We start from the raw sequence: 27,870 nt of genomic DNA on the forward strand, positions 1-27,870 counted from the left end.
GGGCGGCGCGCGGGGACCGCCGGGAGCGGGGCGGACGCTCGCGCCCCTCCTTTCCTCCCCTCCGCTTCTCCCTGGCGCGCTCCGGCTCTGGAGCCGACATGGGCGCCGCCGCGCGGGCGCTGCGGCCTCTGGCACTGCGTGCGTCTTTGCTGTTACTGCTTCTGCCTCTCCCCGGGCTGCCCACGGGCTCCTGGGACCCGGCCGGTTACCTGCTCTACTGCCCCTGCATGGGTAAGGCCTCCCGAGCTCTCTGCTCAAATGGAGAAACTGAGACCGGGAGAGCAGCCACTCCTCTGAGGCGCTCAGATTCCTTGACAGGTCCAGGAGAAATCCCCAGAGCGTTGCAGGGTCTGCGCTTCTCCCCTCTGCCCTATTTGCGAGGGCACAGGGGGCCACGGTGTCCACCTTTCCATTTGATGGATGAGAAAACTGAGGCTGGGAGAGGTTATGTCATTTACTCGAGGTCTAAGCCAGCCTGGAGTTCAGTAAATGGAGTTAGTGGGGCAGGATCTGATGTCACTGATCCATGCTAGCTCCAAGCGATTTTTTTCATTCGTTCAACAAATATTTATGGGATACCTTTTCTGTGCCAGGCTGTGTTCTCTGTTCTGAGAGTACGGAGGTGATGAGACAAATAAACCCCAGCCCCTTTTAGAGCTGTGTTTTAAATGGGGAAAATAGACAGTAGAAGATAAACGTGAAAAATAAGTAAGTACATGATTTTTTCAAAGATAATGAAAACTACAGTAAAATAAAAGAGATCAGTGTAAGGAAGAATCTAAGGGCCAGCGAAGAGTGCAGTTTCAGTGGAATGAAGTATCATTGTAAAAGTAATTCCTTCTTAGAATCTTCCAATGGCCTCCAGGCTCCTGACCATGGCCCTTGGGCAGCTGCATTAATTGGTCGACTGCTGTTCACCTCCACAACTCTCTTCTCTCCTAACCCTCCAGCTGCAGCCTTTCTTTTCCTCACACCCAGGTGTGTGAGGAATGCCCTCCGGTTCACTTTTCCCCTACCAGCTCCTTCCTATCCTCCAGGTCTCAGCATAAATGTCACCAGAGAGGACTTGACTAATTTCTACCCAAGTAATCTCCTTACTAGTTTCCATCATCATCCTTTCTTTCTTGAAATTTTAAAAAAGTCATCATTATGTATTTGTTTTCATGTGTAGTATCTCCCCATCGGCACTGAGTGCCTTGAGGGGAGAGATCTTATCCATGCTTGCTCCTATATCCTAGCATGGAGATCATGCTGGGGATAGCAAAAGAAATCAGATACAATCCTTCCACCTGAGGCATTCACAGGCTGAGAAAACAGCCAGTATGAAAAGCCAGGAAATGAGAAAAGACATTTGAGGAAAAGAATTGAAGAAACTCAAATCCAAGGGCCGGGATTGTGACTCAGCGGTAGAGAGCTCGTCTAGCATGTGTGAGGCCCTGGGTTCGATCCTCAGCAGCACATTCAAAAAAAATAAAATAAAATACAATAAGATATTGTGTCCATCTACAACTAAAAAATAAATATTAAAAAAAGAAAAAAAGAAACATCCAAGTTGGGAGAATGCAACTGGGTGGGGGTTTGTGAATGGATCTTAGGGATAGGGGTAGTGTGAGAATTGTAGAGTTATGTTGGGGGAAATAGCAGGGAATCTGGAGTTGCTGAGGCTTAAGGAGCAGAACCTATAGGGCCTTGAATGCCAGACTCAGGAGTCCGACTTGCTCTCCTAGCTCTCCTTGGTATCCTGGCTCTCCCCATCCCTGGGTGCCCAATGTCCTTGATGCCCGAGGCCTCACCTTAGCCACAACATACCATTTCCAGGGCGCTTTGGGAACCAGGCTGATCACTTCTTGGGCTCCCTGGCATTTGCAAAGTTGTTGAACCGCACCTTGGCTGTACCTCCGTGGATTGAGTACCAGCATCACAAACCTCCCTTCACCAATGTGAGTACTTCCCACTGACCTTGGCCCTTGTCCACGCTTCCTCAGTCTTGCTGACTTCTGCTTGACCTCCAAGTCCTCTGGGCTTTACCTCCTACTCCTCTGACTTTGTCTTACTCTCTACTCAGAACTCTTTTTCCCTGGAATAACAATGGCTAACATTTTTCCAGTACCTGCTGTGTGCTGACTCTATTCTGAGCACTGCATGAGGATTAGCTCATTTCTCCCACCTCTCATCCTCATGAGGAAACTGGGGTTTAGAGAGGTTAGGTAACTTGCCCAAGGTCACACAGCTTATAGGAGTAGTAGACCTAGAATTTAAACCCATGTCTGTCTGACTTCAGAGTTTGAGACCTAAAGTTTCCATTTCTAGTCCTGATTGATTCCACCATCTGTGCATTCCCATTAGTAGGTGATGGGTGCAGGGCACAATAGTGTATGCCTATAATCCCAGTCTGAGATAGGAGAATGGTAAGTTCAAGGCCAACCTCAGCAATTTAGCCAGACCCTGTCTCAAAATAAAAAAATGAAAGAGGCTGGAGATGTGACTCAATGGTTGAGTACCCCTGGGTTCAATCCCTAAAAAAAAAAAGATGGATATAATTATCAGTTTTGAAGAAGAAACTGAGGTTGCTGAGTTCAGTGGTGCATGCCTGTAATCCCAGCAGTTTCTCAAGCTGAGGCAGGAGGATTGCAAATTCAAAGCCAGTGTTAGCAACTTAACAAGGCCCTAAGCAACTTAACAAGACCCTGTCTCAAAAAATAAAAAAAGGGCTGGGGATATGGCTTAGTGGTTAAATATCCCTGGGTTAAATCCCTAGTACAAAAAAAAAAAAAAAGAAGAAGAAGAAGAAGAAAGAAAGAAACTGAGGCCAAGACCACAACCCCAAGTATTCTGGTTGCAGTACTGCCTCTTATCCCATCAGGGGACTCCCTCAGCATGGTCTGCTTAGCATCCTCTGATTCCTGGCTTATCTTTGTGTCTTAATGACCCCATGTCTGCCTTTGTTCACACCATATCCCATGGGCCTGACAGTAGGAACTTAATTAGTATTTAATGAGTTGACAAAAAACTTTAATAGAAATAACACTAAGTATATACAAAACACTACATTTTATTTATAAAGCCTTTTCTCTGCATAGATTGGTCTTTTGTTTTTTTATACCAGGAATTGATACCAGGAGCACTAAACCACTGAGCCAACCCTTTGTATTTTATTTTTTATTTTGAGACAAGATCTCACTAAGTTACTTAGGGTCTTGCTAAGTTGCTGAGGCTGGCTTTGAACTTGTGATCCTCTTGCTTCAGCCTCCTGAGTCCCACAGGTTTTATTTTCCATTTTTCATACAGGAATTTGAGTTTCCATTTCCAGTCCTTTTCCACCCCTCTTACAAGTGATGGGGAATCACACCCAGGGCTTTGTTTTTTTTTTTTTTTTTTTAAGAGAGAGTGAGAGAGGGGAGAGAGAGAGAGAGAGAGAGAGAGAATTTTTTTTTAATATTTATTTTTTAGTTCTCGGCGGACACAACATCTTTGTTGGTATGTGGTGCTGAGGATCGAACCCGGGCCGCACGCACGCCGGGCAAGCGCGCTACCGCTGAGCCACATCTCCAGCCCACACCCAGGGCTTTGTGAATGTTAGGCAAGCATCCTACCATGGTGCTATAGCCAAGCCCTGGAGGGATTGAAATTAAAAGCCGGAGTATCTGAGACCAGAGCTTAGCTTATCCACTTAACTAATTGTGTGACCTGGGCAAGGTACCTTTTTGTACCTCAGTTTCCTCATTTTTTTTTTAAGTACCAGGGATTCAACTCAGGGTGCTTAACCACTGAGCCACATCCCCAGCCTTTTTTATTATTATTTTTTAAATTTTGAGACAGGGTCTCACTAAGATGTTTAGGGCCTCACTAAATTGCTGAGGTTGTTTTTGAACTTACAATCCTCCTTCCTCAGCCTTCCAAGTTGCTGGGATTACAGGCATGCATCACAGCCCAACCAGTTTCCTCTTCTTTAAAATAGCTTGGTAATAACTGTCCCTATATCCCGTGTAAAAACTGAATGGGTTAATGATGGTACCATGCCTGGGATGTTGTCATCTGCCTCCTCCTTAGAGTCACCTGAGCTCCTCAATGCGAAGAACCTAGGACACGAGAAGTTCTCAGTTCTGGGACCTGTCAGCGTTCTCAGTTTTTGTTTTTGTTTTTTTTTTCCTCACTCTTACCTTTAGATGTTGCCCATCCACCTCCCTCTAACTTGCTTGCTGTCTCCTTATGGTCTTGGCCAGTTGTGAGTCTCCACTTCCTTTATTTCTGTGGGTTACTCAACCTGCCCCAAGTGGGCTTTCCTTCTCTGCTGTGACTCTTCTCACTGAGGTCACCAGGGACCTCAGAATTGCCAAATCCAGGGTTTATTTCTCAGTCTTCATCTCACCTGACTTCCTGTGAGTCTCTCTACTTCCTGAAATTTCTTATTCCCCTGGCTTCCAGGACACCACTGATTCCTGCCACAGCCCTGACCTGTCAGCATTTCCCTCTTTGTGTTGTGCTGGGAGCACCTCTCTCCATCCACTGTTTAGTTGTTGGTGTGTGGCCTCTTTCTATTTTCGAGCTCTGTGGGGTCAGATGAGTCACCTAGGTTCTGTATGCCCAGGTTTCTTTATAAGTATACTGGAGTGGTAGAATTGATGAATAAATCCTTGTAGAGTGATGAGTGTAATACCTGGCACTAAATCAACACTCAATAAGTAGTAGTTGCTATTATTATCATTATTTGCTTTGCTATAAATTTCTGTTGACTCTTATGGCTTTCACTGTTTTCCATGTACCTATCCAATTTATGTATGGCTAACACTCTTTGATCACAAGCCTGAATTTCTGACTCCTAGACCCTTGAGTCTACTTGGATGTCCTTCAGATATCTCAGATCATAGCCCGAACTGAACTTGGCATCTTTCCCCACAAACCTGTCACTGTCTGTAATCCCAACCTTATTTTATGCCACGCCATTCACCTGGATGCCAAGCCAGGAACCTAAACGTTCCCCTTTGTGCCTCTCCTTATGTACATACATACAACCCCTGTTTCACCTTCCTTTGCATCTTGATCTGTCTGAGCTGCTCCATCTTTCACTTAAATGTGTGGAAGCTGCCCAGTGAGTGCATGCTGAATGATACTTGAACAAAGAAAAAGACCATTGCAGTAACCTCCTAATTCCTCTCTCCTCTGCCACCAGAATGATCTTTCAATATTTTTTTGTGCTGAAAAAATCCTTCAGCTTGGGTCTGGGGTTGTGGCTCAGAGGTAGAGCGCTCACCTAGCACGCATGAGGCACTGAGTTCGATCCTCAGCACCACATAAAAATAAAATAAAGGTATTGTGTCTGCCTATAACTAAAAAATGAATATTAAAAAAATCCTTCAGCTATACTATCATTGCTAATAGCTAAGGTGTCTAAAATCTATTCATTGGAACTCCAATTTCCAGTCTTAGAAGGGTGCCATAGTTGAATCAGTTTGGGAAATATTCTTAATTCCTTATCCCCCAAAATTTTCAGATTCACAATGCACATTAGCATGTTTAAGGCCCTAAAAAGACCTGCTGCAATAAAGGAGCAACTTAAAATAGCATTTCCTTGGCTTCGTTAGCTCTGGAGCTCCTTTATACAGAACCTTTTATCCATCTGAACTAGTGCAACATGTTTAGGAAACCCTGACCAATAGGATGAAGTTCAAGTTTTATTCCATGGTGTTTAATTTTTTTTAATCTAAAAAGAATACAAAGATGAATACAACCATCACTCATATATCACTGCTAAAAGTGATCATTAATACTGTCTCCTTTTTGCTTCACTTTTTCTTTTTGTTAATATAAGAAATGAAGCATTGCAGATAAATTTGGTGTAGGACAACTTCTCTTGGCCTCTTTGCGAATCCCAGTCCCTCTCCCCACCCCCAGAGGCAGCCACTCCATAGATTCAGTGTATTGGGTGTAATTTCTGTGCTCTTCCCTATTCTTCCACTGTATCATTGAGCATCCTTGTACTCAACTCCAGTGAAAAGTGCATGAACTTCTCCAGGGCAAATACCTAACAGTAGAAGGAACATTTTAATTGTATTGAATTAAAATGCTGACAGCTTGCATCCCCAAAGTGGTTTGTCCAAAATATACAGGTCAGCTGCCAGCCATGTGTGAGAGTGCCTAACTCCCACATCCTTTATTACAATTAGTGTTAGCATTTAAATGTTTTGCTGGCCTCCTGGGCGAGAAGTGATGTCTCTTCATAACTGTAATTTGCATTTTCCTAATTATTGGTGAGGTTGCACATCAGTTGAGAGTATTGGCTATTTGGGTTTCCTTTGCTGTGAGTTATTCACCTCTATCCTTTGCCCATTATTTGTCATATAGATCAGCTGTCATTTTTTAGCACGAGGGATACTACTATTCACTTTTGAATTTGCAGATTTCATCCCCCATTTAGTCTCTGTCCTGACTTGAGTATTCTTTTTCTCAGTGCTAAGGATCAAACCCCGGGCCTCACACATGCTCAGCAAGTACTCTACTATTGAGCTATGTCTTGAGCCTATTCTGGTGTCTTTTAACAAAAGTTGTTCATTGTCACGTAATCTGCAGTGTCTGGAGTTAGGAGTGTATGGTTTTAGTTAAGGTCTCTAAACTGGAACACTGAGGTAGGACCTTTGCCCCTCCTTTCCCCGTAGCTCCATGTGTCCTACCAGAAGTACTTCAAGCTGGAGCCCCTCCAGGCTTACCATCGGGTCATCAGCCTGGAGGACTTCATGGAGAAGCTGGCTCCCACCCACTGGCCCCCCGAGAAGCGGGTGGCATACTGCTTTGAGGTGGCAGCACAGCGAAGCCCTGATAAGAAGACGTGCCCCATGAAGGTGGGTCCTGGGAGCCTGGGGGCCCTTTCTTTTCTTTATCTTTTTTTTCCAAGTTATAGATGGACATAATATCTTTATTTATTTGTTTATTTATTTTATGTGGTGCTGAGAATTGAACCCAGTGCCTCACACATGCTAGGCAAGTGCTCCACCACTGAGCCCCAGCCCCAGCCCCTTGGGGGCCCTTTCTGCCTGTTCTATGTCCACTGGACTCCTGAGATTGTATAGTAGCACGTTGTGTAGGGGAGGGTCCCAGAAGGGCTTAGAATAGAAGATGGAGATTTAGGTTTATTTTTGGCATTTATCAGCAGTGTCACCTTGTCCAGAATTTGCTTCTTTGAGCCTTAATTTCTACCTACAAAATAGAGATGCTAGGTCTGGGGTTGTAGCTCACTGGTAGGTAGAACACTTGCCTAGCACATATGACGCACTGGGTTCAATTCTCAGCACTACATATAAATAAATAAAATAAAGGTCCGTTGAAAACAACAAAAAAAACAGCCAAATGAGGAAACTTAAAAAAAAAAAAATGGAAATGCTAGTCTCTGTTCCTTCTTTCTCAGAAAATGTCAAGACGGCCAGGTATAAGAATGCTTGTGAAGTGTAAGGTGCCATATCAATAATAATAACTAATCCTCATTATGTCAGATGCCATACTAAGAGTTCTGTGCGTATTAATTCATTTAATCTCAAACTGCTCCATGAAGAAAGTACTAATGATATACCCATTACATAGACAGGATGTTGAATATGGCAAAGAGGTTCAAAATTTTGCTCAAAGTCATACAGCAGATGTGGTAGAGCTGGGATTCAGCCCCAGATAATTTGGCTTCTTTGTCCATCCTCTTAACTTGAAGACTTTTTTGCCTCTCAGAAGGTAGATGAGAAGTGCCATATTTTATTAGTAGAAATTTGCAAAATTTCTGGCACTTTGGGAATAAAATAATCCCCAGATCTATCATTCAGTATGGATGCTGCAGTTTGGGGAGAGTGGTTAGCAGAACCATGAAATTTGAGAAAGGAGATCTAGCTTACAGCTTCAGCAATGCCCTCACATGCTGTGTGATATTGGGCATGTGTCTTACTTTCTCTGAGCCTTGGATTCCATGTTGGAAAACAAGGGTGGTCTATTAGCCAGTCTTGAAAGTCTACTGAAGCTCTAGTCCATGGATCCAATCCCAAGGTCTGTTCCTCCTTGGGCCCACCAGTTCTTCAGGGGTAGTGGAACTTGACTTGTGAATGGGAAAGACTATCAAACACTAGAGAATATTTCCTACTGGAAACTGGAATGGAAACCAAGCAACTCTTTTCAGCCCTCAGCCCAGGGAGCCATCCTAAGAGGGTATTTCATCCTGAGTCAGAGCACCCAGGGTTGCCCTACAGTTCCTTAACCCCATCCCTGGATAGTCTTTCCTTCGTCTCCCAAGTGAGTCTTCCATTACTCTTTTCTTACAGGAAGGAAACCCCTTTGGCCCATTCTGGGATCAGTTTCATGTGAGTTTCAATAAGTCGGAACTTTTTACAGGCATTTCCTTCAGCGCTTCCTACAAAGAACAATGGATTCAGAGGTACTTTGAGGGGACAGCAGTGGTGGGGTCAGGGAGGGACATGGGGCTCATGGGCATCCAGCACTCCTAACCCTCTCCCCTCTACTCCACCCTGATGTATGAGATGAAAGGTGTAGGCACTCTGTCTGTTGAACTTGTGAACTTGTGATTCTGTGCGATCTGTTCCCATCTCAAAGCCTGACACAGTGGGACATTGACCTGCCACAAGTTGAGCAAGAGTTTATTGGCTGATAAGGGATGTCATAAAAAGAACATTGTGCAGTCACATGCATCTCGATTTCCTCCTCCGGGCGTGAGAATCACTCCCCTGTGCCTTCTTCTTCACAAGGTGAAAATTGGAAACAGCTCTTAGAGAACAGCTTCAGTTGCAGACTGAGAAGTGATGTCATCCTGATAATTACTAGATATGCTTTATTAATTGTATGCCAGTAGGCCCTGTTAAGAAAAAATAGGTTAGCAGGGCACAGGCAGAGGCTGTGAAATATTTATAGAGCGTTTGTCATGTGTGAGTCAGTACTTAGAAGCCACAGGTAATGTGTAAAAATGAAGGGGCAGAAATGGTGGGGTCAGGGAGGGACATGGGGCTCATGGGCATCCAGCACTCCCAACCCTCTCCCCTCTACCCCCACCCTGGGGAGCTGTAATCTAGTCCTGGTGATGATAACTCACTCAGGGTATGGACTGTGGCATGGCAGGAAAGAGCCTGGTCTTAGCAGTCAGGCTGGTTAGGAGACGAGAGGAACATATGAATTCAGGCATAGTCATAGCACTTGGCATTCAGTAGGCCAGAGGTAGACAGATGTAGAAAACAAGCACAGGGTCAGGAGTAAGACAATCCAAAGCTCTGACACAGCTCAGCCTCCTTCTCAGGAATCTCTGGAAAAGCCACTCCAGCTCTCTGGCTCCAATTTCTTCCTTGGGTCAGTGGAAAGAGTAGTGACAGTATCTTCTCCTACCACAGAAGATGCATAGCAAAAATGCATAGCAAATAATAAGTGGCCAGCCAAAGTTAGCTCTCATGTGCCTTTTTTATATGAGATTTTATAAAATGGCTATTATCAGTCCCCCCACTTTTTAAAATTTTTAGTGTTAGGGATTGAACACAGGACCTCACGTATGCTAGGCAAACATACTGCCACTGAGCTACAGATCCCCAGCCCTCAATTTCCATTGTACAGGTCTGAACTGGCTTGATGAAGTTAAATAATGTGCTCAAGGTCATAGACCTGTTGCGTAGGCTTCTAGGATCTGTATGTAAAAATTTTCCCCCATTGTGGGGATTGAACTTGGGGAACTCTGCCATTGAACTACATCCCCAGCCCTTTTTATTTTGAGGAATTTGACGGTGCTGCTTGAGATTGAATCCAGGAGTATTTAACCACTGAGCAACATTACTTTTTTATTTTGAGAAGAGGTCTCACAGATTTGCTTAGATCCTTTCTACATTGCTGAGGCTGACCTTGAAATTGCAATCCTCTTGCCTCAGCCTTCTGAGTTGCTGGGATTACAGGCAAGTGCCACCACACCCAGCTTGAAGCAGAGTCTTGCTAAATTGCCTAGGCTGGTCTTGAATTTGGGATGATCCTCCTGGCTTAGCCTCCTGAGTTTCTGGGATTGTAGGCATGTGTCACTGAGCCTGGCTGTGTATATAAGTCTTAAAGAAATAATAAGAGCTGATATTTATTTCATGCTTAAAATGTGCCAGGTACTGTTCTTAAGTCTTCAAATGTATTGACTTGGGTTTAATCTTTCCATGAGTCTACAGGATATATTGTCATCTGTGCTTAACACATAAAGAAATGGAAGCAGAGAGGAGTGAAGTTACTTGCCTGAGGTCACAAAGGTTGAAGTAGCAGACTCCCTGGTAACTTGCTTTCTGTCTTTACAGATTCACCTATTTGCCAGGTGTGGGGTGCATGCCTGTAATCCCAGCAGTTCAGGAGGCTGACAGGAGGATTGCAAATTCAAAGCCAGCCTCAGCAACAGTGAGGCACTAAGCAACTCAGTGAGACTTTGTCTTTAAATAAAATACAAAATTGGGCTGGGGATGTAGCTCAGTGAGTGAGTATCCTTAGGTTCAATCCCTGGTACCAACCAAACAAATAAAAAAAAATCACCTATTCTGTGAACCTGTTATAGGTGGAATCATTCAGTATTTGTCTTTTTGTGTCTGGTTTATTTCATGTAGAAAAATGTCTCCAAGGTTCATCAGTATTGTGGCACATGTCAGAACCTCAGTCTTTTTAAGACTGAGTAGTATTGCTTGTATGTATATAACACATTTTGCATGTCCATTCATCTCTCTCTCTCTCTCTCTCTCTCTTTTTTTTTTTTTTAACCGGGGATCGAACTCAGTGGTGCTTCACTAGGCCACATCTAGTGTCTTTTTTTTACTTTGAGATAGGGTCTCAATAAGTTACCTAGTACCTTGCTAAGTTACTGAGACCTACTATTTTTTTCTTTAATATTTTGTTTTAGTTGGTCACAGTACCTTAATTTTATTTTAATGAGTGCTGAGGATCGAACACAGCACATGCTAGGCGAGTGCTCTACTGCTGAGCCACAACTGAGGCTTCCTTTGAACTTGCAATCCTCCTGCCTCAGGCTCCTGAGCCTCTGGGATTACAGGCGTGCACCACGGTGCCTGGCTCCATTCATCTCTTGATGGACTCTTGTGTTCGCTGGGTAGTGTTTGCATGTGGTTCTCTTATGGCTGCAGTCAGCTGCCATGACTCAAGTCATCTGAAGGCTTGATTCAGTTACGTGGCCACATCTCACTCTTGACTGATGATGATGCTGGGTATCACCAGGGAGATCAGCTGGGACCATCCACAGCCTGTGTATACATGATCTCTCCTGTGGCCTGAGGTTTTACAGCATGAGAACTAGTTTCTGAGAGGGAGCATTCAGGCAGTGTCCCAAGAGACAGAAAGTAGAAACCGCTGGCTCCCTAATGCCTGGCCTGGCAACCTGCACAGTGTCACTGCTGTCAAATTGTGAGGAACACAGAACTCACCTATGGGAGGAGATTCAAAGTTTTGATGGCCATTTTTTTCTTGAATGTTATTTTGCTCATTTGTTTTATTTGTTTTGAGATGGTGTCTTAGTGTCTTGTGTCTCACTATATTGTCCAGGCTGGTTTTGGACTCATGGGCTCAAGTGGTCCTCCCACTTCAGCCTCCTGAGTACCTGGGACTATAGCTGCACACCACCATGCCTGGTTTTGATGGCAATCTTTATTCGACACACAAGAGCCAGGCATGGTGGTACATGCTTGTAATCCCAGCAACTCAGGAGACTGAGACAGGCGGATCTCAAGTTCAAGGCCAGCTGAAGCATTTTAGTAAAACCCTCAGCAACTTAGTGAGATCCTGTCTCAAAAAAAAAAAAAAAAAATGGGCTGGGGATGTAGCTCAGCGGTAAGGTACTCCTGGGATCAATCCCCTGTATAATTCATAAAGAAATAGATAGACAGATAGATGGATGAACTGCCACATAAGAAAGCAGGGGCCAGACTGTACAGTACTTTATAGGCCTTTGTGAGGCAAACTGTTAGGAGCCTGTGGATGATCAGTTTTACAAGTGTGAGAGAGTATTTTATTTTAACTATTTTGTAAGCAGACACTTGCTTGCTGTAAAAAAAAAAAAAAAAAATTGTCCTTGGGGATGGAAGATAGAATGTAGAGTAGCAAGGGTGCAGCTATACCTGGATTCATTGTATGACTGGGCAGCTGTTGCCCTTTTCTGGCCTCAGTGCTCCATCTATAAAAGGAAGGGGTGAGCAAGATCAGTCCCCACCGAGTAGATCAGTGGTTTCCAAACAATCCTCAGAGTTCCTGAGAACTGCCTGCAGAGCCGTTGTGGGGACCAGAAGGGTCCCCCAGAGACCAAGTTGGAAGGGCTCAGTTCCTCCTGTCCACTACCTTCAACCAGTACTTAACTCTCTTGTATATCAGGCCTCCAAATAAAGTAAAAGTACTTTGTGGGCCACAGATTTAAGGCATATTGGACTTAAGTTAGGGTACATGTAACTGGAAACCCAAAAATAACTGCAGACTAACATAAAGTTTACTGTTCTTAAGTAAATGAAGTATTGGAATGTGCAGTCCAGGGCAGGGTGGCACTTCCATAGTGACATCAGGAATAAGGCTCCTGTCTTTCTACTCGTTTGTCCTACTAGCTTTTTTTTTTTAATATTTATTTTTCAGTTTTCGGTGGACATGCATCTTTATTTTTTATGTGGTGCTGAGGATTGAACCCAGCGCCCTGCGCATGCCAGGATAGCACGCTGCCATTTGAGCCAAATCCCCAGCCCTGTCCTACTAGCTTTTATCTGCAGTATGACCTCCTGGGCCAAGATGAGAGATGAAGCTCTGGCCATCACACATCATATTCCAGGCAACTTGGAGGTCAAAAGGAGCAGAAGAAAGGCAAAGCCCTGCCCTCCCCCTGACCCCACTAAAGAGGGCGTACTGTGTTACCTGTGCTGGCTTTGAACTCTTAAGATCAAGCAATCCTCTTGCCTCAACCTCTTGAGTAGCTGGGACTACATGCCTGCACCATTGCATCCAGATAGCCTTGCCTTTTTAAGGAGCCTTCCTAAAAATTCATTGTAACTCTTTTGTTTACATCTCACTGACTAGTGCAAAGACCCATAAGCCATGCCTGGCTGCAAGAAATTTGGAGAAATGTCTTTATTTTGAGCTTCCAAGTATCTAGCTGAAAGTTGGATTATAGGAAAAGAAGACAGATAATTCTCTCCCACCAAGTGATTTCTGAGGTTCTTTTCAGCTCTGCTGGTTCTGAGTCTATGAATACCACAGCAGAGCTTTAATTCAGCAGGTATTTATGGTACATTTCCTGTTGGGAGGCTGTGGGATACCTTGTTGAACCATTCTTATAAAGATACATAATATGTCATTCTCCCAGCCTGCACCCTCCCCAAGAGGACATAAACAGGAGAAATCAGACTGAGACCTGAAGGATGAGAGGGAGCCAGCTTTGCAAAGAGCTAGAAAGAAGGTAGTCCTTTCTGGCAGGGACATCAAAAGCAAGGCCCTGACATTCTTTTTTTTTTTTTTTTTTTTAAGAGAGAGAGAAAGAGAACCCCAATATATATATATATATATATTTTAAATCTTTGGCAGACACAACATCCTTTTCTGTATGTGGTGCTGAGGATTGAACCCAGGCTACACGCATGCCAGGCGAGCGTGCCACCGCTTGAGCCACATCCCCAGCCCTTGGCCCTGACATTCTAATGTCCCTGTGTCCTCTGCACTCAGCATGATGTCCAGCCACAAAGGTATGCTGAATTGATGCTGTGCAGAGAGGAACCCCGACCTGTTGGAGAATCTTAGCAACATGGGTGAAGTAGTGAAGTGAGCCCTAGAGCCAGCTGCCTTCTGCTAGATAGTGACCAGGCTAAGGGCTGACCTAGGGCTAATATCAGGGGGCATGGCATGTGGAACGGTCCAATTTTCTTTCTAGTCAAGACCCTACTTCCTGCCTGCTTTCCTGACAACATCCTCTGACCTCAGAGCAAATAATCAAATCAATCTTAGCTTCTTGCTGCATGTTGGGTCAGAGCTGATATTGTCCCACTTGGGCAACTCTGTGCTGGTCCATGTAGAGGGGTCAGACATTCAAGGGTTAGTTGCAGGATTTTCCCAAGAGATCAGGGACAGCTCAAATTCTGATTTTATCCTAATGATCCAGTCCCTTGGAAGATTAGAAAATGTTTGCTTTCCTTTCAAAGTTCTTTGAGTTGGGGGCTGGGGTTGTGGCTCAGTGGTAGAGCGCTCACCTAACGTGTGAGGCCCAGGGTTCGATCCTCAGCACCATATACAAATAAATAAATAAAATAAAGATATTGTGTCCAACTTAACTAAAAAATAGATATTTTTTAAAATTCTTTATGGTGATATCTGAAAGGAGTTTAGCTAAAATCCTGACCCTCAGGTATTAATCTGAGGACCTAGTATGGGCCAGGACTTTAGCTAGTATATTAATATTAATATATTCCTCCTCCAGCTCCTGACAGCCTGACTTGGTCTTTCTAATAAGATCACTGACTCTCTCATTCATTCATTCAGAAAGTATTTATGGCACCTACTGTGTGTTGAGGCCTGTGCTAGGGCCTGAGAATCAAAAGAATAAGTCACAAACTCAAATGTTGAGATGCTCATTGGACTGGGTGGGGAGAAGGGAGTGAAGTCTTAGGAGTTAAGAACATAGGTTTTGAAGGAGGTTGTTTAGACTCAAATCCCAGCTCCACCAATTCTTAGCTATTTGACTTTTGCACGTTATATAACCTCTTTGTGCCTCAGTTTCCTCATCTGCCAAAGAAAAAATAGTAAAACTTACCTCACAGGGCTGTTATGGAAATTTCATGAGCAATTAGAACATGGCCTGTTACTTAATAAGACGCAGTAAGGCCCTAAAAAGGTCTGGGAGTTGGGCATGTAGCTCAGTAGTAGAGCACTTGCCTAGCATGTGCAAAGCCCTGGGTTCCATCTCAGGACTGTAAAATAAAGGGGGTGGGGGGAGTAGGCTGGTGATGTAGCTCAGTGAACCCCTTGGTTCAGTCCTCAGTACCACACACACACACACACACAAAAGACAGCCTTATGAAGTAGGAACTGTTATCAGCTCTATTACAGATAAGGAAACTAAGTCATGGGTAGGTAGATAGATAGATAAGTATAATCAGGTATAATAACACATTATCTTCTGGGAAGGGGAGGGAAAGGGAAATATGTTAGGATAGGGCTTTTGTTTAGGTGGGTATTTTTTTAATCTGAAGCAAAGCAAAGTTTTAGTTTCTGTTGATATAGGTCATAGGTATGTGGATTGCTATTTTCTGTATTTGCTTTAAGGTTTGAAATATTTCAAAATTTTATTTGAAGATTTTGTTGAGGTAATTGTAGATTCACATGCAGTTGTATGAAATAATATAGAGGTCTCATGTACCCTTTCCTCTTTTCCTCAGTGATAACATCTTATAAAATTATGGTACAAGCCAGGTACGGTGGTGCACGCCTGTAATCCCAGCGGCTTGGGAGGCTGAGACAGGAAGATTGTGAGTTCAAAGCCAGCCTCAGCAAAAGCGAGGCATTAAGCAACTCGGTGAGACCCTGTCTCTAAATAAAATACAAAATGGTGCAGTGGTTGAGTGCCCCTGACTTCAGTCCCTGATACCAAAAAAAAAACAAAACAAAAAACTGGAGTGCAAGATACTGACATTGATAACAATCCACCTCTCTTACTTAGATTTCCTATTTTACTTGTACTCACCTCTGTGTGTTTGTGGTCTGTGCAATTTTATCCCGTGTGTGGGTTCATATTATCCACCACCACAGTTAAGATACTGACTGGTTCCATCACCACAAGGATCCTTGTTTTGTCAACTTATAACCCCGCCTAACTCCCCAAACACACACCATCACTAACCCCTGGCAACCGCTAATCTCTTCTGTTTTGGTTCTCTACTCTCTTTTGTCGTTTCATTATTATATCAATGAAATCATATAGTGTGTTACCTTTGGGATTGGCTCTTTTCACTTGGGATAATTCCCTTGAAGAGCCATCCAAGTTGTCGTCTGTGTTGATAGTTGACTCCTTTTTATTGCAGTAGTATTCCATGGTACAAATGTGCCAGTTTGTTGAACCATTTACTTGTTGATCGACATCTGGGTGGTTTCCAGTTTGGAACTGTTATAAATAAAGCTGCTGTGACATTAGTGTAGAGGTTCGTGTATGAAAATAAGCTTTTATTTCCTTGGCATAAATGCCAAAGAGTGCCATTGCTGGGTCCTGTGGTAATTGCATGTCTAGTTTTATACGAAACTAACTGCCAAACTATTTTCCAGAGTGGCTGTGCCTATTTCCTAATGTTAAGAAAAGGGTTTTGCCGGCAGAGGCAGGTAGTCCAGGAAGATGAAGCAGTATACAAAGATCTGGAGTTTGAAAGTGTGCTGCCAGATCATGGAACAGCAAGCTGCCTCATGTGGCTGGGATGGAGTCTGGGTTTAGCTGAGGAGGGAACATAGGTTGCTCCTCATTCAGTCAGTCAGCATGTGCTTACTAAGCTCTTATCTTTGCCAGGTGCTCTGCAAAGCGTATCAGAGGCACTGTCTCCACAGGCCTAGGTCCAACAGAAAAGACAGATGTGAAAAATTGCAAAACACGTATGGTGTAAATGGGGAAAGAGAGCCTGGGAGGTTGTGATGGGGACATCTGGGACCTTTTGTACATCCCATGAGGGCAGGGACTATGCCTCTCTTTCTGGATCCCAACACATAGTAAGCAATCAATAAGTATTTGAAAAGTGTTGAATGAATGATCTAATCCAGTGTACACAGTCCCTGTGAGTGTGACCCAGCCGTTGCCTCTGTAAGCAGCTGCACGTCTCAGTCCCGCCGTGTGGGTAAAAGGGCAAAGGCTCGGTCCAGACACCCCACCCTGGAGTGAATTACTGCACCACAGATTGGAAGCCAGCTTGACATATAAAAGGCTGGAATGCTCTACTGTAAATTTTTAATTGTTAAACAAGCAAAGAGGGTTGTAAATTCCGTGCGGCGGGACAGTATTGCATATTGTGCCTGTTGCCACCACTGAAGTTTCTTATCAACCCGTTGGGATTTCACAACCTCTTGTGCTTCTTGCATGTTACAGGGGCCTCCTCAGGGTCTCTGGGGCATGGTGCAATACCATCTTTTTCTCCGTGGGGGTGATAGGCAGGCTCTCTGTGCACTTTCTGTCTGACTTTTCCTCATCCCGTCTAGATTTTCAGCAAAGGAACATCCTGTGCTCGCCTTGCCAGGGGCCCCGGCCCAGTTCCCTGTCCTGGAGGAACACAGGTCACTCCAGAAGTACGTGGTATGGTCAGACGAGATGGTGAAGATGGGAGAGGCCCAGATCCGTGCCCACCTCATCCGGCCCTATGTGGGCATTCATCTGCGCATTGGCTCTGACTGGGTAACTTCCCCTTCCCTTCCCTGGCTCTCTTGACATGTGCCTGAGCTGAGCAGCCATATCTATAGGAATTGACCCCAAGTCCGAGCCAGGGCAGAGAGAGCTCACTTGACCAAGTCTATGGAATTGTGTCCCATGATCCCACCATAGCACCCATCAGAAGTGTGACTCTGGAGCAGTCTAGAGCCAGCTCTCATTTTAACAGCTGCCAGGAGCTAGGCCAGAATTTTTTTTTTTTAATTTGTAGTTGTAGATGGACAGCATGCCTTTATTTTCGTTGCTTATTTTTGTATGTGGTGCTAAGGATAGAATCCAGTGCCTCACCCATGCTAGGCAAGCGCTCTGCCACTGAGCCACAGTCCTAGCCCCTGGGCCAGAATATTTTATGAGTGGTTTCAGCCAAACATTCAAGGAACAGCTCCTGTCTGTGCTTTCCTAGAATGTAAAATGATAAAAAAGATAAAAGATGCTTTTTTTTTTTTTTTAAACTAGCATAACACTAATACCAAATTCAGATAAGGTCAACTTGGAAAATTATAGGCATTCTCACTAATCAACATAAGTGCACATATTCTAAGTAAAATATCAGCAGGTAAAGCCAAGTAACATTCAAATAAAATCTATCCCAGGAATGCGATGAAATTGCTGAGGACAGTAGGACTGTGAATTCTAAGCCAGCCTCACCAAAAGCAGTAAAATGCTGGTTTTAACACCCAAAGAAGAAAAATCATGATGATCTCAGTGGAGGATAATAAAGCATTTGATAAAAGAAAGTCAACACCCATTCATGATTAAAAACAAAAACTCATAACCAGCCAAGAATAGAATGGACGGACCCACCTTAACTTGATAAAGGCTATCTCTCTGGAATCCACAGCAAACATTGTTACCTCCTGACAGCTATCAGAAGTGTTTCCACTGAAGTAAGGAATCAGATAAACCTATCCCTTATCAACACCACTCTTCACTATTCTACCCCATGTCCCGTAAGACTAAGAAAAAAAGTTTTTACAACACCAGGATCCCACCATTCAGAAATAATCACTGTTATTCCCATGATTCATTTCCCTCTTCCCTTCATACTTTTAAAAAACAGTTGGGGGGCTGGGGGTGTAGCTTAGTGGTCCAGCATGTGCTCAGCATGCACAAGGCCCTGAGTCTTTTCCCAGCCCACATACCAAAAAATGTGCAGCTGGGCTCCTCCTGCTTGTCCTTTTCTACTTACCAATTCTTGATGCTGGGGACAGTTGCTGTTTAACTCTGCCTCCACCCCTCCTGCAGAAGAACGCATGCGCCATGCTGAAGGACGGTACTGCAGGCTCGCACTTCATGGCCTCTCCACAGTGTGTGGGCTACAGCCGTAGTACAGCGGCCCCCCTGACCATGACCATGTGCCTGCCAGACCTGAAGGAAATCAGGCGGGCCGTGAAGCTCTGGGTGAGCGCGCTGAACGCCCGGTCAGTCTACATTGCCACTGACTCTGAGAGTTATGTGCCTGAGATCCAGCAGCTTTTCAAAGAGAAGGTATGCAAGGGCCCTAAGGGAGTGTGGCAAGAGGGAATGGGGAAAATGCCAGCCGGTCCCCCTGCTGCCATGTTGTGCTTCATGTTCTCCCCCCACCAGCCTCTTGCCTAAACACTCATTCCTCTCCATTCCTACCCTTCCCTCCAACCCCAGCTTGAACATCTCCTCTGCAGATTCTTTCCCTCTTCCTGTAGCTTATGGGTTCTTGTTGGGAGTATTCATGGCACTTTCTAGACTGTCTGAGACTAGTATGGAAATGTGTTGTATTTCTTTCTAGGAATTGTGGGTTTCTTGAAGGCTGAGCTGAACCCTACTCTTGTATTCCCCAATATCTAGCCAAGTGCTTTGATCTCTGGAGGCTGAGACCCTGCCTTATTGCCACCAGTACCTAGAACATAGAGTGGGTCCTGGGAAGAGATCCAGGACAGCAGAGGGGTTAAAGGCATAGACTCTGGAGCCAAAGAATTGGATTTAACTCACTGAGCAGCCTCACAAGCATTATTTGACCTCTCTGGGTTTCTGTTTCCGAATCTATAAAATAGGACTGATAGCACCTGTCTCATAGGACAAATGTAAAGATCAGGTAGAAGGAAAAAGTTTCCCACTACAAAATAAGTACTTAATATAGTTGGCTATTGCCAGATGCAGTGGCACACCATCAGAATCCCCACTACTCAGGAAGCAGGAGGAGTCCAAGTGTGAAGCCAGCTCGAGCAACCTAGTGAGACTCTGTTACAAAATAAAACAAAAATAAAAAGGGGCTGAGGATGTGGCTCAGTGGTAAAACACTTGCCTAACTTGTATGAAGCCCTGGGTTCAACCCCCGATACCACCAAAAAGTGATGATAATAATAATAAAGTTAGCTCTCATTAATAATAGAAATAGTTGGTTGATAAATAAAGGAAAGCTCTTTTATGCTTAGTGAATGCTGAAGGAAGCTGTGTATATTTAAGGAAATATGTGCATAAGTAGCATAAGTGTCTGGTAAATGCCTGCTGTAGCAGTGAAGAGTCTGGTCATGGGAAACTATGGATCGGTGAAATAGCTGAATTATAGTAACTGGGGTTGCAGCTCAGTGGTAGAGCGCTTGCCTAGCACACATGAGGTACTGGGTTTGATCCCCAGAGCCACATAAAAAAAATTAATAAACAAAATAAAGGTATTGTGTCCATCTACAATTAAAAGTATTTTTTAAATTAAAAAAAAAAAGACGTTAAATGAACGAAAACAGTAAATGCTGGGTAGACCCTAAGAGGCAGATGTTGGAAGCCATGGGCTTTCTTTCAGCAGGCTCCTTTTTTTTAACCATGACACAGACAGGAAGTTCCAGCCGTGGAGGAAGTGCTGGGTCAGTACATTTTGTTCTCCTAGCCCCCTTTTAACAGAAGATCAGAGCTGGGAGACATTAGGCGTCTTACCCTGCCCCTCCGTTTTGTGGCTGAGGAAACCCAAGTCCCGAGAAGGGACAGAATTTACCCAAGAGGTCCCAGAGCTAATTATAGCAGCCATGACACAGAATGGGTAAGTTTCAGGTGTAAGTGGAATTGCTTGGGGGATTTTGGCCATGATTAAACTGGTATTATTTCTTTGCTACAATCCACACAGTGAGATGATGGCTTTTGTTACATCAGAAATCTCAGTGGAACAGCAAAGCACTTTCAGCCCATCTCAGCCCACACCCCCTCGCCTCTGTACTAAGTTGAAGCATTTGGAGAGTCCCAGGGAGTTTTTTGTGAGCTTTAGAGTTGATGCGTTTGTTGCGCCTTGAGCCTTTTGCTATTTTCTATTTCTGGTTCCTGTGCCAGTCTTCTCATTTCTTCCCCACTCCTCAGCCCTCTTCTCCATGGGCTCAGATCCCTGTCTTGCTTCTGACTTAACCTTTGCCCTCCATTAAGCTGGGCCAGTGCTCAGGCAGGGATACTGATGTTAAGATGTGCTCCTGCCCTCCGGGGCTCACAATTTAGACCCAGGTAGAGAACTGTATGTGGGGTGGGGGGTGCTGGTGGGTGGGCATTTCCTTCTATCATTTGTCCATTCAACCACCGATGTTTACTGAGGTAGGCTGTGGCTGGACCTGGCCAGCACAGCAGTGGAAAGCCAGCTGACACAGCTCCGGCCCTAGTCAGGTGCAGGACACAATATCAATCAGAGAATCACTAAGGAATGAAAGTCACAAACTGAGATATGTGCTCCAAAGCAGAGCCAAGGGGTTCTGTAAGAGCCCAGAGTAAATGGCCCTGGCCCATGGGGAGAGCTTCCCCAGGGAGCTGCCACTGGAGCTGAGAAGTAAAGGTAAGTAGAAGCTAATACCCTGGCCTTGCACAGTGGCCTATAACCCCGCTTCTCAGGAGGCTGTGTTTCAGACAGGAGGATCAAAATATTAAGACCACCCTGGGCAACTTGGCAAGACCCTGACTCAAAAAGGACTGGGGACGCTGGGGATATAACTCCATTGGCAGAGTGCTTACCTCGCATGCACAAGGCCCTGGGTTCAATCCCCAGCACCACACAAAAAAAAAAAAAAAAAAAAAAAAAAGGACAAGGGATGTAACTCAATGGTAAGCATCCCTGAGTTCAGATCCTAGTACTAGAAGAGAAAAAAAGAGGGTATACCCCAGACAGAGAAAGGTCCTTAGAAGGGGAGGGAGGGAGCCTGGCCGTCTGCTGGCTGCTAGATTTCAAGGGATGTCAGGGACAGTCTGAAAGGTGATCTGAGTACAGTGATGTGGGGCACCTTTGTGAAAGGCAATAGGGCACCTATTATGTGGGGAAGGGCAGGGGCAGGGGCATCTTAAAAATTTCCTCCAGTGTTCTGTGATGAGCAGGTCAGGAGAGGCAGTAAGGAGGCTGTTGTAAGTGGATCAAGCAGCGGATGGTCATGGCTGGGCTGAGCGTGGGGCAGCTCCTCAAGGAAGGATCCATCTTTGGGGAGAATCTTGGGCATAGATTGAAAAGGACTTGGGGCTTGGAGTGAGTATGTGGAGAGAGGCATCCACGTAGCAGAGCTGAATGGGTGGGCACTGTCTTCTTAGAGCCAGGATTTGGTGAGGGAAGGCCATCAGGCCAGGACTTCATGAGGAAGGCAGAATATGAGCTGAGCCTTGAGAGTTTGCTCAGGGTTTTCTTTTCCCTCTTTTGATGCTGGAGATGGAAGCCTGGGCCTCGGGCATGCTAAGCACACACTCCACAGAGCTCCCAGCCCTGGTGAGGAAAAGGGCGTTCCGGGCAGAGGCACCCAGAGTGGGGCATTCCGAGCCGAGGCTGGAGGGCCTGGAGGAGGACACAGGCACCTAGGAGGCAGCTGGGCTGCACTCCTCACACCGACCCCAGGTCTTCATCCTCTCCATTCCTCCCTAGGGAAGGAGGTCGAGCCTGTGGCCGGCAGCCACCAGGTTGATGCACTCTGCCTTCCTTCTGCAGGTGAAGGTGGTGAGCCTGCAGCCTGAGGTGGCCCAGATCGACCTGTACATCCTTGGCAGAGCTGACCACTTTATTGGCAACTGTGTCTCCTCCTTCACCGCCTTTGTGAAGCGGGAGCGAGACCTCCAGGGAAAGCAGTCGTCCTTCTTCGGCATGGACAGGCCCCCTCAGCTGCGGGATGAATTCTGATCCTGGCTGGAGAACGTCACCAGTCACAGCTGATCCTTTCAGCCAGGCCTGGCAGCCAGAGGTGCTCTCAGGACTGCAAGCTCCTCTTCTTGCCTGCCAGAGCTGGAGAACAGTATCAGGGAGGCATCTCCCGCCTCCGTGCTTCCCCATTCTCCTGGGAATTCTCACAAAGGTAGAGCAGTCAAACCTCTCTCCTTTGTTCTCCCTGGGATGAACAGCCTGGGAAGCTGAGAGATTTTTTTATAGAAGGGGATTTTTATAGTTTTGATACAAGGTCATGGCCACCCTAGAACTCTCCTTTATTTTTAAAAGTCAGTGAAATCCATTAGCATAGATACCTAAAGTGACCTTAACAGCAAGTGGATGGATCCAGGGCTGGGGTGGGTCTTTTGGCCACTTTTCCAAGTATCCCCAAAAGTGGCCCTCAGACCCATCCCCACTGCCCAACCAGAGCCAGTGTCATCCCCACCTCCTAGGCCATGTCCAGGATTGGGGTGTGTGTATGCTCCTCTATCAGAAACACTGCAAATGGGAGTAAACAGTCAGGCACTCTGCAGTGCTTTGGGGGCTGCTGCCTCTCACCCAGCACGTTCCCTGCTCAGAGCACACCAGCAAGCCTGATGATCATGGTATTTCTCTCATAATTGATGGTTGGTGGCTGCTGCAAACCTGGCACCATGGGGACCTCAGTGCTTCACTGGGGTCAGGGCTCGTGGGCCTAACAGGATCCTCTGAAGGCTGCCCTCTCAAAGGGCCTATGGGTAGAATTTGGGTTGATGTCCAAAGCTTGTTCTTCCCCTGACCCCCGCCTTGTGGCTTGGGAGCTTTCACACAAAGCCTTCACAAAGGAACATCTGGCACATAGAAGGTGCCCAGGATCCAGAAACCATTGGAATTCCCAGTTTAGAAGCAACCTTTGCCCCTTCCCATTGAATGTAATCTCTGCCCAAGCCATGAGATGCAAGGGGTTATGGTCATGAGGTTCTTTGTCTCTAGAGGCTGCGATTTCCACAGTACATGACTCCTGAGAGCCTGTGATTTTTTTGACCTCGTAGTTCTAAAATGCCACAGCAATTGGGCTGGGGATGTGGCTCAAGCGGTAGCGCGCTCGCCTGACATGCGTGCGGACCGGGTTCGATCCTCAGCACCACATACCAACAAAGATGTTGTGTCTGCTGAGAACGAAAAAATAAATATTAAAAAAATTTAAAAAAATAAATAAATAAATAAAATGCCACAGCAAGACCTGTGGCCTCTGATCCTGGATAGGTGGCCCAGAGCTCCATGCAGGGGCTTCTCCCCTGATTGCCTTTAGGAGGAAATGCTTTGTTGTCCTGGGCACACTGGGTCAGGGGTCAGAGATTACAGGAAGATCTCTAACACCCAAGTCAGCATTTGCTGTGTAGAATTGCTGCCCGACTTTACAGAAGGCTTTTGTAGTTTTCCCTCCTGGAAAAACAGTCAAGTGTTTTAAACCCTGGTAAATGGCTTATCTTTCCAGACTTGCTCTCAAGCCTTACCCAGAGGAAAGGGCGCAGACAAGGGAGCCTGTGCACGCTCGGCCTCCAGCAGGTTGTTGAGATGCCGTGGCTTGCTGGCCAGTTCCGTTTCTGACTCTGCTGTTCATTCTCATCTGCTGTTCACAGCCTCACACCAGGCACAGCTCTAGAGTCAGGTAGAGTGGGCCATCCGGATCCGCAGATGGGCGTCGGCAGTAATCTGGTGCTCTGGAGGCAAAGGTGCTGGAGCCCTTGGCGGTCTCAGCTCTGGCCTTTGGGCACTTGCTTTATTCTTTGACCCAGGTTCCTACCCTGTGAGAAAATGGTAAAATCAACGGGTTGTTGAGAGGCTCAGATCAGTTAAAGCATATATGCATGAGAGACACTGAACTTGAGAGATGCGGGGGCACACGTAGCTTTGGATTAACTGGGCTGCTTCTCATGCACACCTCCTCCGTGCCAGGCAGCATGCTTGCCAGGTGCTTTATGGGCATTCTCCTGTTTAGTTCCCAGCCCTGGGAAGTAAGAACTAGTATTAACCCTGTCTTTCTGGATAAGGGAAAAAAATGAATGCTCAGAGAATTCTCTTAATTTCTCCAATGCTGCACAGCTGGTGGCATTAAGCCAAAATTTGACCCCTAGAGCCAGTTCTGTTAGCCACCACCATGTTCCGCTGCCCTCGGTTCACAAATGCACTTTACCCTGTGTGTGCCGTGGTGACCTCTGCTGGAAAAGATCGGCCACTTTGATTTCCAGTGGGCATTTGCTGTGGGTTTGCCAGGTCGCCCAAGAAACAAAGTCCATGTGAAGTCGACAGGTTCCTCTGGTAGTTATTTAGTTTGACATTCTCATTCATCATATGTTTTCTGAGCACCCACTATGTTCCAGGCTCTGTGCTAGGAACAATGGTGCAGCGAGAAACCAACATAGTCTTTTTTCTCAAAGAATTTGCATTCAAGAAAGTAGAAGACATAGTGATCATATTGGGAGATATTGGTAAGTGCTATGAAGAAAAATGAAGGATTTAGGGGTGCAGTCTATTCTTTAGACAAGAATAGCTGACAAAGGAGGGGAGGCACACAGGTGTCCAGATACCTGGAGGCAGCATATTCCCAGCAGAGGAAATGGTATGTATCAAGGCCCTGTGGGGACACAGGCTCCTGAAGAGCCACGAGGAGGAGGTCGGTAGGTGTAGCTGAGTGGCTGCAGCAATCCAGTGCCACTCCCATAGCCAGAGGACTTGGCTTTAGTTGGAGAGAGAAGAGCCACTGCAGGCTTGGAGACAGAAGAGGATACGATCTGATCTACACTCTTGAAGGACCCTTGGAACTGGCATGGGGAGGGGAAGGGTGAAAGCAGAGACTGGTGTGGGGCTGGATCCCGGGTACAGGAGAGAGGCGAGGGGCTCTTCCCCCCTGAACTGGAACCCCAGCACCCTCTTCTCCCAGGAGGCAAAGGCATTGAAGGAGGTAGGAAATGGTCAGAATCTGAATGTATAAAATTATTTTTTATAATTCAGTTTTTGAAGATATGAATCTGCATAGTTTTAATCATGCAATATATACAATTTAATGTCCTTTTTTTACTCAATAGTATATCATATTTTCCCTGTTCATAGCCTGAATAAATTAATTATATCAACTTCCATTGAGAGGTTCTCCATAGTTCACCATTTCCTTTTTTTTTTTATTTATTTTTTAGTTGTAGTTGGACACAATATCTTTATTTTGTTTGTTTATTTTTATGTGGTCCTGAGGATTGAACTCAGGGCTTCACACGTGCTAAGTGAGCACTCTACTGCTGAACCACAATCCCAGCCCAAGTTCACCATTTTCCTATTATGAGGCCTTAATATGTTCCCAATTTCTCACTATTGGAATTTGAAAAATATTTTTGTTTGTAAAGATTTTTCTTTATTTGAAATATGTGTTAAGGTGCAGGGCATAGTGGCATACACCTAAAATCTTGTGACTTGGGAGGCTGAGGCAGGAAGATCTCAAGTTGCCAGTTTGGGCAACTCAGACCCTGTCTCGAAATTAAAAAATCAATGGAGGTGTAGCTCAGTAGTATGGTACCCATGGGGTTGATCCCCAGTACCACACACAAAGATAAATAAAAATATTTATTGTGGGAAAATTCACATACACCCAAACATTGTGAGTTATAAACTGAATTCACATTTTTAATAATTATCAATATTTTACCAGTCTGGTTCCATTACTCTCCCATTCCCAAATCTGCTTGTTTACTGGAGTCTTTTAAAAGTTACCTGTGTGTTTTGAGGGGCAGGCCAGCAGGATTTGCTCACACTGAGGGCAGATGAGGAGGTAGAGGATCCCTGACTGCTGGAGAGTTTAGGGCCCCAACCACAGGGAGCTTCCCTGACTTGCAGAGTGACCTCAAGGCAGATTTTCTTACCCCCATACCTCACTTCCACATTACAGGTGCTACTGCAGTGTCCAGAGCTTCCTTGGAGTGCTGCTGGATAAGGCAAATTCCAAGAGCCACCCTTGCCTGAAGAATCCAAGTGACTGGTGGGTAGTGTCCAGGAATCTGCAATTTTTTTTTTTTTTTTTTTTTGGCAAGCACCTATAGGTGGGTTTAATGCCAATGGCTCAAGGCCTCTTAAATTGTGGTCATAGGACCCGCAGGTGGCCTCATTTGGGGGAACTTGTTAGACATGCTGAATCCCATGGGGCTATAGGTTAGCCCAGTGACAGAGCTTCGGCCCAGTGTTCATGAAGCTTTGAATTTGATTCCCAGAACCATAAAAAGAAAGAAAAAGTAAGACGTATGGAATCCCAGACCTGCTAAAACAATCTCCAAGGAGGCAGGTCAGAAGCAACATTGGTGGGTAGAGGATCTCAGACAGTACAGAAGAACCCTAGCATGCCCCCCAGGTCCCACCAAGCGCACCTTAAGGAGGTGACTTAAGAGTTGCCGGAACTGAATCCACTAATGTCTCTCCATATACATGAGGGTGGAAATATGCAACTAGACCAAATCTTTATAGAAGTAAACAAAGGCAATTAAAATTTTTATAAATAAGTACCAGTAGAAATGGGTTATGATAAGGCAGAAATGGAGAAGGCTGGGAAACAATGTCCTGAAGCATCACAGCTGCTCTAGGGGGTAGGAGAGGAGAGAAAGGGCAGAGGGAGGAAGGAAAGAAGAATGGAGCTCTCATTTCCATTTTCTGTTCACCTCAAAGAAGCTTGGTGCAGCCTGGTGGGCGCACACCGCAACCCGAGTGGCTCTGGAGGCCGGAGCATGGCAAGTCTCGGCCAGTCTCAGCAACTCAGTGAGTCCCTAAGTGCTTAGCAAGACCCTGTTTGAAAATATAAAAAAGGACTGGACATGTGGCTAAGTGCCTTTGGGTTCAAGTCCCAACACCAAAAAAAAAAAAAAAAAAAAAAAAAAAAACAGCTTAGTGCATAATAATAGTAACAGCAATAATAATAAGGTTTCACTGGCTTGAAAATAAAGCTCCTTCCTCTCCCCAGCTCTTTCTATCCTTAGTGGAGTTGACAGAAAAAACTCCTCGCCTGAAGGCAAATCCTGCACTGGATTATGTTGTCAGAATTAATTCAGATTCTTACTTGAAAGCTGGTTTATTCCAGGGTTGGGACCTTTCCCTGGAAATGACACTATTTAACTGGCAAGCAGGTTTGCTTTGTTTTTACGTCTAATCCTTTATTGATCACCAGCCCAGGATGCCAAGTAAACAGTGAGGGGAAGATGACAAAAGGCATTTCCCAGAAACCTTCCTCCCAGGGGCATGACTCAGCAGAGTGGAGGAACAATACCCACCTGGGGTGGCAGCCTGGGTTGGACATCAGCCTCGGAAAGTCTGCCTC

At 45.3% G+C, this 27,870-nt stretch overlaps 1 protein-coding gene across 2 annotated transcripts; it reads left to right on the forward strand.

Moving 5' to 3' along the window:
- The first annotated feature begins 41 nt into the window (after nt 1–41).
- Nucleotides 42–25,690, forward strand: Pofut1 (protein O-fucosyltransferase 1). Of its 2 annotated transcripts, XM_026402119.2 has the most exons (7): nt 42–231; nt 1,819–1,940; nt 6,654–6,836; nt 8,292–8,404; nt 17,191–17,383; nt 18,662–18,904; nt 22,326–25,690. In XM_026402119.2, the coding sequence occupies exons 1-7, from the start codon at nt 99–101 to the stop codon at nt 22,512–22,514; spliced, it is 1,176 nt and encodes a 391-aa protein (XP_026257904.2). In that variant the 5' UTR covers nt 42–98; the 3' UTR covers nt 22,515–25,690. The 2 variants fall into 2 exon arrangements, with proteins under 2 accessions (XP_026257904.2, XP_026257905.1); XM_026402120.2 differs by lacking the exons at nt 17,191–17,383; nt 18,662–18,904; nt 22,326–25,690 and adding an exon at nt 15,396–15,474.
- The last annotated feature ends 2,180 nt before the right edge of the window (nt 25,691–27,870 follow it).

Source organism: Urocitellus parryii, chromosome 6, assembly GCF_045843805.1.
Source record: "Urocitellus parryii isolate mUroPar1 chromosome 6, mUroPar1.hap1, whole genome shotgun sequence".
Lineage (NCBI taxonomy): Eukaryota > Metazoa > Chordata > Mammalia > Rodentia > Sciuridae > Urocitellus > Urocitellus parryii.

Excerpts from the sequence above, each read along its gene's own strand:
- Pofut1 (XM_026402119.2), top strand. The coding sequence starts at position 99 with ATGGGCGCCGCCGCGCGGGCGCTGCGGCCTCTGGCACTGCGTGCGTCT. Across the intron at positions 1,941-6,653 it reads ACAAACCTCCCTTCACCAAT|CTCCATGTGTCCTACCAGAA; the intron begins GTGAGTACTTCC and ends CTTTCCCCGTAG. Across the intron at positions 18,905-22,325 it reads AGCAGCTTTTCAAAGAGAAG|GTGAAGGTGGTGAGCCTGCA; the intron begins GTATGCAAGGGC and ends TTCCTTCTGCAG.